The sequence below is a fragment of the Fusarium oxysporum genome, chromosome VII, assembly GCF_013085055.1.
Source record: "Fusarium oxysporum Fo47 chromosome VII, complete sequence".
NCBI lineage: Eukaryota > Fungi > Ascomycota > Sordariomycetes > Hypocreales > Nectriaceae > Fusarium > Fusarium oxysporum.
In genome coordinates, this window is record NC_072846.1 from 3458362 (window position 1) to 3468387 (window position 10026).

Below are 10026 nucleotides of genomic sequence, written 5' to 3' on the forward strand. Positions count from 1 at the left end.
CAACAGCTCATGGGGTTCATCGCAGGCAACCCGGCCCAGCCGAGCGACAACGGTGCTTCAACGTCAGGGGTTTTGATACCGTTCCTAGTGGTATTCAGCTTCATCCTAGGTGTCCCATTCCTATTCATCATTCTGCACGTTGCTCCTTCCAAATTCATGCGTTCCATGTTAATGTTGATAAACAAAAGTCATTTAGTGAGATTACTACGAAGAAATCGCCATCCCCAGAGAGACGTCGAGAGTACAAACACGATACCGAGGGAGACGGTGGATCTACGATCGCTTAATGACGCCAACCCTTCACAGAAGTACAAGCGCGTCGAGGAGTTTAAGAGACAGGGAACATGGAATTCAACCCAGACCAGCTTAGCTGAGGTTTGGTGCGTTTGCAAAAGATGCAACTTTCCTCACGATACTGACGTCTTTGCAGTGCAATCTGCCTCGAAGTCCTAGTGGATGAAGACAACATCCGGCAATTGAAATGCAAGCATCTGTTCCATATAAGATGCATCGACCTTTGGTTCCAAAAACACCATGTCAACTGCCCATTATGCAAGGCGATACTCATTCCAACCAGAGGATGCGATCCAGGACCGGCAGAAGCTCGTTAGGAGAAGATAAATGCGGGTGAGGTTTGGGTGCCGCGTACAAGCAGAAGAAAAGCAGCAAGGATTTGTGATACCGGGGTTCAGACAGCAAGAGATGGATACACGAAAGTCTTCTAAATCGAGACTGTGACTTAGCAAAGTCGATTTAGACTTCCCACAACGTACTCCACTAGTAAGTGCAACACTTACCATGCAGTACCCACCCACAGGTAACACCCACCTACCGATACTCTATCATCGAATCAGCCAATGATCTCGCGCGCGAACGCGTAGAGGAGTACAATACCAAGTTGGCGGTCTTCCAGGCCTTCTGCGCCAAGCTTGAAGAAGCTGCTTAACAATTCACTACCGGACTGCAACGACGTTTCGCTTAACAGTTTGCCGATAGCTTCCTTGACTCCTGGAGTCGAGAGCTCTCTAGTACCGGGCCTGCTTCCAAGTTCACCTACAGCAGCGTTGCCACTGCCTCGCCCCCTACAGCCTGTGGTCATCTAATCCATTAACAACAACGTCGCCGACAAACAGATCCACCTTATTGCCAGGGGCAACCAACGACCATCGCCCTACCGGGAGAATACCTCTGTGTCTTCATCCGTCTAGAAGCCGGCGCTCCGGCCAGAGCTCAGAGTAACTACGCCATCCGAACCCTTATCCGTGAAAAACTCGGCAACATCTCAAACAATATTCGGCAGGTTTTCCAAGTAAGGTCTGGATGGGCCGTCCAGACCGCTGACCCTGAAACACGCGACTATCTGGTAGAAAAGCAAGCCGAGTGAGCAGCTGAACTAGGGGCTACGACAGTAGAAACTAACAAAGGATGGTTCACCTATGTGATCTCGGACTTTCCTCGAAGACTGGCCGACTTCTATGGCAATGAGGTCGATAGTGACAGCATTATCAGCGATGGGATAGAGATACAGACAGGGCTCAAGCCTGTTGACATACGTCCATCGCGACAAGTCTTAGACAACCCCTTGACTAAGACCCTGGTTGTGTCTTTTCTGAAGCCGACCAAGAGATACTGATCTCCCTTTGGCAGCCGCGCGGCCAGGCCGATCGATAAGACTGACCGCCTCAGACAGTGTGAAACATGCTGGGACTACCACTCCGTTCGCCACTGCCATAGACAGCCAGTCTGTCAACGCAGTGGTAAGACGGGCTATACCATGGACGACTGTACTGCACCAGAACAATGCATCAACTGCTTAGGCCCTCACGCGGCCGGCTTTCGTAAGTATCCAGCTCGGCTGAGGAAGGTGCACGGGGTCTTCAGCCGACTCACTAAAGCGCAACGAGAACATGTCCGGGCGGTCGGCGCGGAGACGTACCGACAACGCCAACCCGGAACCGCAACTGGAACCCAACAAGACGCAGCTGAGCTGCAAAGGATAATACTGCACTATATGAGCAGCCGAGTGCATCATACTCCCAGCCTAGCTACATCAGGAGCACCGTCGTGCATAATGGTGGCCACAACCCCCCTCGTGGGCGACAAAGCGGAGGAGGAACCCGAACATCCTAGACCAGGTTCACTCAGAAAACGTCGCATAGTTCTTATCACCCGCCCTCAGGACCAGAAATAGATACTCGCAGACACGAAAGAACGACAGGAAGCCGCTCAGGATCTTTCAGGCTGACGTCGTGTGCGTGGGGTTATATATGCACGACTTCGTGACCGATAGCACTAATTTTCAGCATCTCGTATTAGTTATGCTTAATGGTTGATCTATGGTATCTTTTCACGCATCTTCATTGAGATGTTTCTGGTTCATTACACACCACCGACCGTTTTCCCGGGAACGCATTTACGACATCTTTAGGCCATTTCAGACTCTTGAAGCAACGGTTTGTCCGCGTCGGGCTTCAGCATGTAGAAGACGGGACTGCTAATGTCGGTGGCACGACCCTGGAACTTGCGATGATCATTAATTAAAACAGATGACAGCAAGAAACGCACAAACGGACGTTCGACGCCCGCCATGGCTCCAAGACAGAGTTTATATAATGTCATAAGATCGAGTGAACACATCACGGTGCCATCCAGAGTGGACGCTTCGGAGAATAATAGCAAATAGCTTGAAACTAATAATAGCCGTTGAGTTGGGGGTGCCCTCCAATTTCCCTGCATTTTGGAGTGAGGCCATGCAGATCCACACTTTGAGATAGGTGAAGAAGCGTTTTTCATTCGCTCCTACGATTATGCATTCATAATGGTACGTGGGAGATGAGGCCTACGGAGAAGGTGCTTCTGGTCTGGACACTCGTCTGTGCCCCCATTCGGCATCTTCCGGAGTGGCGATGGGTCTGGAAATCCTCTCTGCAGTGTCTCGTTGCAAAACCCATTCGGTGTGTCCTAAATCGTCCAAGCACAATCACATGCCTGCGCAGATCATAAACCGCCCATCAATTCCCCACCTTCGCAGCCTCATTGGTGTATAAGAACCTCGAGACTCGGAGATACGGGGTGATAACTAACTGCCGGACTCTGAAACCATCGGCAGATTGGCCAATGATGACCGCATAATGCCGAGCGTGACCAGCCCTCCACCAACTGTGGGTGCTGATCAGGTAAGCAGAAAACCTGGGGTCCAGGGGCTTTACTTGGCCCGAGACAAGGGACACTCTGTGTTTGATTTTTCACACTTGCGAAAACGTACCCATTTCATCTGACTGACACATGCTTATGACGCATGAATGACTACCTTTTTGATGCGGGGAAAACGATCATCATGCTCTTGTATGAAGGACAGGCAAGTTTTCCCAAGACTTATAAGATGCCATATTTCGTGGAATAGAAGGCAACTCAAGCGCCGGGCCACCTTCCAGCCAGAACATATTTGGGAGGACAAACACAGAGAAATAACACCGCAAACGCAACCATGGACTCTGCCAAAGAGACTGCCAAAGAGACCTTCCACAAGGTCATCCATCCTAGTATGGACCCAAGCAAGAACACCCAACAGCCGGCCAGCACCGGCCTCGAGCGAGACCTGGAGCCCAAGCCGCAAAAGGTTCACCTACCATCCGAAGGCGAAGACATTGTGTACACGCCATCGGGTAAGCTCGCGGGGAAGAAGGCTTTTATCACCGGAGGAGACTCCGGCATCGGCCGTGCGGTAGCCATCCTGTTCGCTATGGAGGGCGCCACCGTGGCCATTGTCTATCTCCCGCCCGAGGAAGAGGACGCACAGCACACCAAGACCCAGGTAGAGAAGAACGGCGGGCAGGTCATCCTCATCCCCAGCGATCTGTCCTTGTCGATTGACTGCAAGGATGTCGCAAAGCGGGCTGTAGAAGCGCTCGGCGGGATCGATATCTTGGTTAACAACGCTGCCACTAGGCAGGAGCAAGGAGGTATTTGTGACATTTCCGAGTGAGTATCCATCAACCAGTCATTCAGAGGGGCATATTCATAACAAACGTTGTGACAACAGGGAGCTGTGGGCGTCCACTTTCCGCGTCAATTTGGACTCGTACTTCCATCTTACCAAGTACGTGTTGCCACATTTGTCTAAGGGCGGCGTGATCATCAATAGTGCGTCTGTGGACTCCTATATCGGCGTCCCCAGCCGACTCGACTATGCGACGAGCAAGGGCGCCGTGGTTGCCTTCACTCGTGCACTATCTTTGTTCTTGGCTAAATGTGACTTCATAGAGGGTATCCGATCCTCTTGCTGCCTTCGCAACTTTATTAATATAACAGGCCTCGCGACGTATACGGATGCTATTGTCACATTGCGGCCGAGTCAGCTCCAAAAGCTCGAGAGTCTCGGCTTGTACTACAATTCGCCAGAGCCAGCAATAATTTGCATCGAATGCGGCTTCGCCATTAACCCTACGCGCGCGCCGCGTCACCCAGGCGACAAGCATCATATACCTAAGTCTGCCCGCCGTGGTTTGAAGCCTCTAATCTATTCTCTCAATCTTCCAAACCCAGAGACACTTCCACTGCGACCAAACGGCTCGCCGCCACACCCAAACCTTACGGTATACAAGGGTTCAGCCTGTAAATATTGTGGTCTTCGCTCTATCAGCGAAAAGGTCTTACTAGCCCATGTGAAGACAAAGCACAGCAAAGAGATCAAGCTCGCAGCTCGGCGATGACTCCTTCGCAGCGACAAGCTTGTGGCTAGAGCGTACAAGATGGCAAATCACATACAAAAATGTCCGGCGAGACATCCTACAGGCAATGACACGCCTCCGAGTAGAGGAAGCTAAACGGTCGGTGGAGCGTCTGCAATCGAAAGGTACAACCGTCAACGCTGACGAGACCGTGGCCATGATGATCCACACTGACCAGGTTGAGAGGAAGATCAGCGAGGGCACTGGGTACCTGCACTGCTTCCGGGGACGAGTTAATCTCCGTAGGACTGAGATTGCATGCCTGACCTGGATCTGCCAGACCATCTGTGGTTCCTCCTTCATGGGCAATTCGACATATTTCTACGAGCAGGCCGGTCTTGCAGATTCTTCCGCTTTCGACCTGACGATCGCCCAATTCGCCCTGGGTTTTATTGGTACGGTGCTGTCCTGGCCGTTGATGGCCCGGGTAGGTCGCCGCAAGATCTACGTATGGGGCCTCTTCCTCCTTACTGTGATCCTCTTCGTCACCGGATGCCTAGGCATTCCTCCAAAGGCAGCTAGTCGCTCCTGGGGAATCGGATCACTGCTTCTTGTTTACACTTTCACCTATGACGTCACAGTCGGCCCCGTCTGTTACTCCCTCGTCGCTGAGCTGCCGTCGTCGAGACTTCGCCAAAGAACGATTGTGTTAGCGCGAAATGCCTACAACATCGTTGGGGTTGCATACACTAATATCATCGGCTTATATTCGCTGAACCCAACGACATGGAATTGGGGAGCTAAATCGGCATTCTTCTGGGCCGGTAACTGCGCTTTGTGTTTTTTTTGGGCTTATTTCCGACTCCCAGAGCCCAAGGACCGCTCTTATGCAGAGCTGGACATGCTATTCGATCAGGGCGTCTCCGTGAGGAAGTTTCCAACGACCTATGTCAATCCTTATGAAACCGAACGACGATCCGGCCAAGATTCTGATTCCAAGGAGAAGGTTATGAGTCATGTTGAGTGATTAGTTGATGTGTATATGTACCCGGCACATGGAATGTCGCGGTTCCAAGATTTTTGTCAGGCCATCTATTGACCCTGTCTATGGAGATTCAGACTAGATGGAGAAGATCGTTCGGACGTTCTGGACAGTTTGGGGTTTAACGCATGCGGATGATATGATAGTTTACATTTACGAGTTTGAAATTTAGTTACTATTTGATTCTTATAACATGTCCTCTAAAAAAGAAAACAAGATGCAGCACGTACATCGCATCGATTATCCAAATAGGGAGGAATCCCTTAGACCCTGCGAATAAAAACATAATTTATCAATTTCTATTGTATTTCATTTTATTTCTAGCTGATTAATAAGCTAGTAAAGCTTTATTAGTTAATTAATTTATACCTAAAACTAATAAGAAATAATTACTAATATATATACCTAATAAATAAGAAAGAAAACAAGAGTTAAATAACTTACTATTATTTAAAGCCAGGTTATTATAGCTCGCAATCATAGGGGCAGCCTATTACATACTAAGTGTAATTTTACAAAAGTTGTCTAAAAGAGACTGATAGCCTAATTAGTTCAATAAGATCCTATTATCTGCTTATTCTATTAATTAATCCTCAATCCTTTCCCGTCTCTGCCGGAAAACCTTCCAAGGTTGTATAGAGCGTCGAAACTGCTCATTATAGCCATAAGTGATTGCATGTACCAGCCCAATGTATTGTGTAGAAGCCAGGAAGGCGACGAGCCATGGCGGTGATTTACCTTTAATTTCAATGAATCGGTTGACCACTCCGGGAGTCCAGAGGATAAGGTATCCTAGTGGATAGCCGTTCAGCAACATCATTCTCCGTAGGTTCGGCAACGCTCTGTTCCACGCCGGTTGTCTTATGGCAGCAGCCGAGGCATTGGAAGAATCAGGCTCCGGGTTGCTGTAACAGTGAGCTTGGTTGCTCATGGGTGCTGTAGACGATGAACTGGCTGCATCATTCACGGTTCCGAGTTCATAAGCAACGGTAAGTGACGAGACTTTCATGATGGGCGGCCAAGCTGGAGTAGTGGCGTGCTGATTGCGCAAGGCTGTGTCTGTCGTGGTTATATTTGTTCCGTCGGAAGAAGCCCCTGAGATCCCGAAACGTCCAAACGTCCGTTTGAGCTGGAAATACACCGTAGTATAAATGCCCATGACCAAGAAGAATATGCAGAGGCGCCATCCAAAGGACAAGCTCCAGCGTAGGATAGGATACTTCGCTTGAATCCAGCACCAATTGCCGCCCACCGGGCCATATGCTTGTAGTCCTAGGGCGGTGAAGCCTTGCAAAACAGTGAGTGTCAACTGCAGTCCATGTTAGAAAAATCACATACTGGTAATGATCCCTGGTATCCATGCACAAAGGCATATTAACATAACACTCCGCAATGACGAATCCTGTAGTAGATAGGCCTTTTGCACGGTGAGTAGAACCGTTATTGATATAAATAATATGTTAAAGTCAATCGTCTGCACTGTGAGTTGGCCCACCCACGCATTCGCGGTACATTGCCCTTTGGTTAGAACTTGGTCAAGTGGGCCATACTTAAGTGCCAGACTGCCTGATATAGTATTATTTATCATATCTGCCAAGTCTTGAGCGGGTTGTTAGAAGCCCATAAATGGTCAACCTTTCGATGGTGCCCGTACCGCATAATAGGAGATTGATAATAAGGGCGTGGCGAACGTGTCGACGTGTAGGAGGAGATATCGCATGCAGGCTCAGCACTACTACTATGACTATGGTTGACAACACAGATCCTACCAAGGTAGGCACTGTAATAGCCAGGTCGACGTGCGATGATGACATCCTGGGTGCCGGGTGATGGATCAACAGCAGACGGGGTAGGCTTAATCCTACACAGCTTATAAAGTAGCATCCAAACGTGGAGATTTCGCATAGACTAGCGGTGATTTGAAAGTCTGCGACACTTATGAGTTGTAGGTTAACTTAATATACGGCTGTAACTTGCGCTAAACCAGAGACATCTAGCTCTCTTTAAACTAGCCTTCCTTATCTACAGGGTTATATACGAGTCAGTAGCAGCATACCGTCCCCTACCGCCCTGAAGATGCGGCCGCAACTTACGCTAGTGTGTGCCGATCGTCCCGCTAAGTACATGATAGCCAATTCAAGAGCCTATTATTAGATGCTATCAGCAGCAACATAGCCATACATAAGATCACGCAGATCCTTCGCAACACATTTCAATACTCTATTACAGTCCCTCTCGCAGAAAGCTGCCACAGGGAACCATCCTTCCAGTCGCTTGGCGGACTGGGCAATCCACGCATTGCCAGGGAGGGCAATTAAAGAATCGTCCAACATACAAGATAAGCGAGTGGTACGTTGCCGCAAAAATGTGATATTCTCTGTCGTTGCTAAGGATCTGGGCATTTTAGCGCAACAAAGAGCCCTGTAAGCCTAGCTTCCTACTTTCCAAGATGCGTCTCGAGTTGATCATTAGAGTTATCTCAGCCTCGTGAATACCTATGTGTTTCTGCAACCCCTTTCGTCCCTGCCAGAGATAATCGTCCTTTGAAAATATGTGCTTCGATGAATTTACTTCTATTCACCTTTCTACTACAAATGGGAACCTGGGTAGGGCTCAACCCAGTAGGTGGGCTATCGTGACAATCTCTGGAAACATGTCAAGTTCCCAGTTAATAACTCACTAATTAAAGACAGCCATTCTTTGTCTAGGAAAAAATCATCTCTGAGGCTGAAATCTCATGGCATTACGACGCTGAAACCTGCTTCGACAGCCCGGAATTGACCCCTCCCCCAAGATACCAGAATGGTAGAAGCGGCATACCCTTCCCGGGGCCCCTGAGTGACACCTCCCAGAGAGTAGGGTTGCAGCTTATCAACTACCTCGGGGTTAATCCTTGTAGATAGTAGGGGTTGAGGGCTGTGAAACTAACTAGCTGATAACTAGAGGGAATAAGCTTTAGGCTAGTGATTACAGGTGATCAAAACACGGCATCTTTTCGGACGAGATAAGCTTTTGGAACCGCCGCCACGCAATCAGCCACTTAGCCCGACGGGAGTTTGGGAGGGAGTTTACTGAGTCGCAAAAATCGCAAACACGTTTAATTGGTGCGCATTATAGTCACTGCAAGAACTACTTACATGTCGGAGACCGACGTTGGTGCCGCATCTTGCAGTTGATAACTTTACTTTACAGTCCCGTGCAAAAGTTCCGACACATCCGAGGTCCGGACCCCGCTTTCAATTAAACATCAACATCGACACCACAACTTCATCGCGTTATTTCTATAGGAAAAGATGCCTCGAATACGGCAAAAAACACATCATTCTCCTTGCAAAAGAACGAAGTTTGTAACGATGTACGAATCAGGTGTTTGCATGCAGAATATCGCAGACAGTGAGGGGCTAAGTCGGCATGCGATCTACAGAGTCATTCGACGGTACCATCACCAACAATCAGCAAAAGATTTACATCGCTCTGGAAGGCCATCACGACTATCAGATATAGATAAAAATCATATCAAAGTACTCATTGGAAGAAACGCTTTTATCTCATACCAAGAAATAATTGATTGCGCCAGTTTGAACTGCAAAAGAAGCACAATTCGTCGCTGGCTTATCAATCAGAAGATACAACACAAGCTTGCACTTCGACGCCCGTTTCTCAGCGAAGAAAGTGCTCAATTGAGAAAAGCTTTCTGTGACAAATATCGTCATGAAGGTGAGTCTTTTTGGTATAGTTGGTGGTTTTCTGATGAGGTCTCTATCGACCGTACAGACGGTGACTATACCAAGTGGTCATTTTACTCTGCTGTAAGTCTAGCCCCTTCTATTTCAGAAGCTTCTTTTGACAACACCACAGGGTGAGAGACTCCATCAAGATAAGGTGCAGCCCTGTAGACGGCCTGGTAGACATTCTCAGATGTTCTTTGGTGCAATTCACTATGATAAGCCGTCTAGGATCGTCCCTAGTAGTCAGACAGACAGACAGATCTATTACGCCCGGTAGGCCACCGCCCATAGGACTCTAAAAACTAAAAATACATACATTTCGCCAATTGATGTCTTGATCTCGCAGAGCCCCTATGTTTCCCGCCTTGTTCTTCTCTGTCTCTTCATTGTTCTCCTAGATCCCCGTATCGGTTAGTGGTAGCAGATCAACTTGAAGCCCAATTCCTCCAACTGTTCAGTTTCCTATCTTCGGCGGCTGAAGCGGTGCCTACTTCTGGTTGTCCAGGGTAGTGGTTGTCGGTAGGTATAATTTTATGGTCGATAGGTTAGTAGTGATGTTGTTGTCATCTCTGTTCCAGCCGACCTG

The 10026-nt window shown here is 48.7% G+C and overlaps 5 protein-coding genes across 5 annotated transcripts; 4 read left to right on the plus strand and 1 right to left on the minus strand.

The window, feature by feature from the left end:
• Positions 1–349: 349 nt before the first annotated feature.
• On the plus strand, positions 350–989 carry FOBCDRAFT_165145 (uncharacterized protein; the record flags this gene model as incomplete). The annotated part of the gene is made up of 2 exons (XM_059608426.1): positions 350–380; positions 431–989. Coding segments are annotated over 2 exons (212 nt in total), but the record flags the coding sequence as incomplete, so codon positions are not given.
• Positions 990–2832: 1843 nt separating this feature from the next.
• FOBCDRAFT_186705 (uncharacterized protein) lies at positions 2833–3985 on the plus strand (the record flags this gene model as incomplete). The annotated part of the gene is made up of 3 exons (XM_059608634.1): positions 2833–2954; positions 3110–3176; positions 3404–3985. The coding sequence occupies 3 exons, from the start codon at positions 2833–2835 to the stop codon at positions 3983–3985; spliced, it is 771 nt and encodes a 256-aa protein (XP_059467648.1).
• A 370-nt stretch (positions 3986–4355) lies between these two features.
• On the plus strand, positions 4356–4937 carry FOBCDRAFT_186708 (uncharacterized protein; the record flags this gene model as incomplete). Its single annotated transcript, XM_059608635.1, has 1 exon — positions 4356–4937. A coding segment is annotated over one exon (357 nt), but the record flags the coding sequence as incomplete, so codon positions are not given.
• FOBCDRAFT_110830 (general substrate transporter) lies at positions 4810–5697 on the plus strand (the record flags this gene model as incomplete). Its single annotated transcript, XM_059607714.1, has 1 exon — positions 4810–5697. A coding segment is annotated over one exon (888 nt), but the record flags the coding sequence as incomplete, so codon positions are not given.
• Positions 5698–6298: 601 nt separating this feature from the next.
• On the minus strand, positions 6299–7526 carry FOBCDRAFT_186715 (uncharacterized protein; the record flags this gene model as incomplete). Its single annotated transcript, XM_059608636.1, has 3 exons — positions 6299–6999; positions 7051–7302; positions 7367–7526. 3 exons carry the CDS (start codon positions 7524–7526, stop codon positions 6299–6301), a joined length of 1113 nt encoding a protein of 370 aa, XP_059467651.1.
• Positions 7527–10026: the final 2500 nt, after the last annotated feature.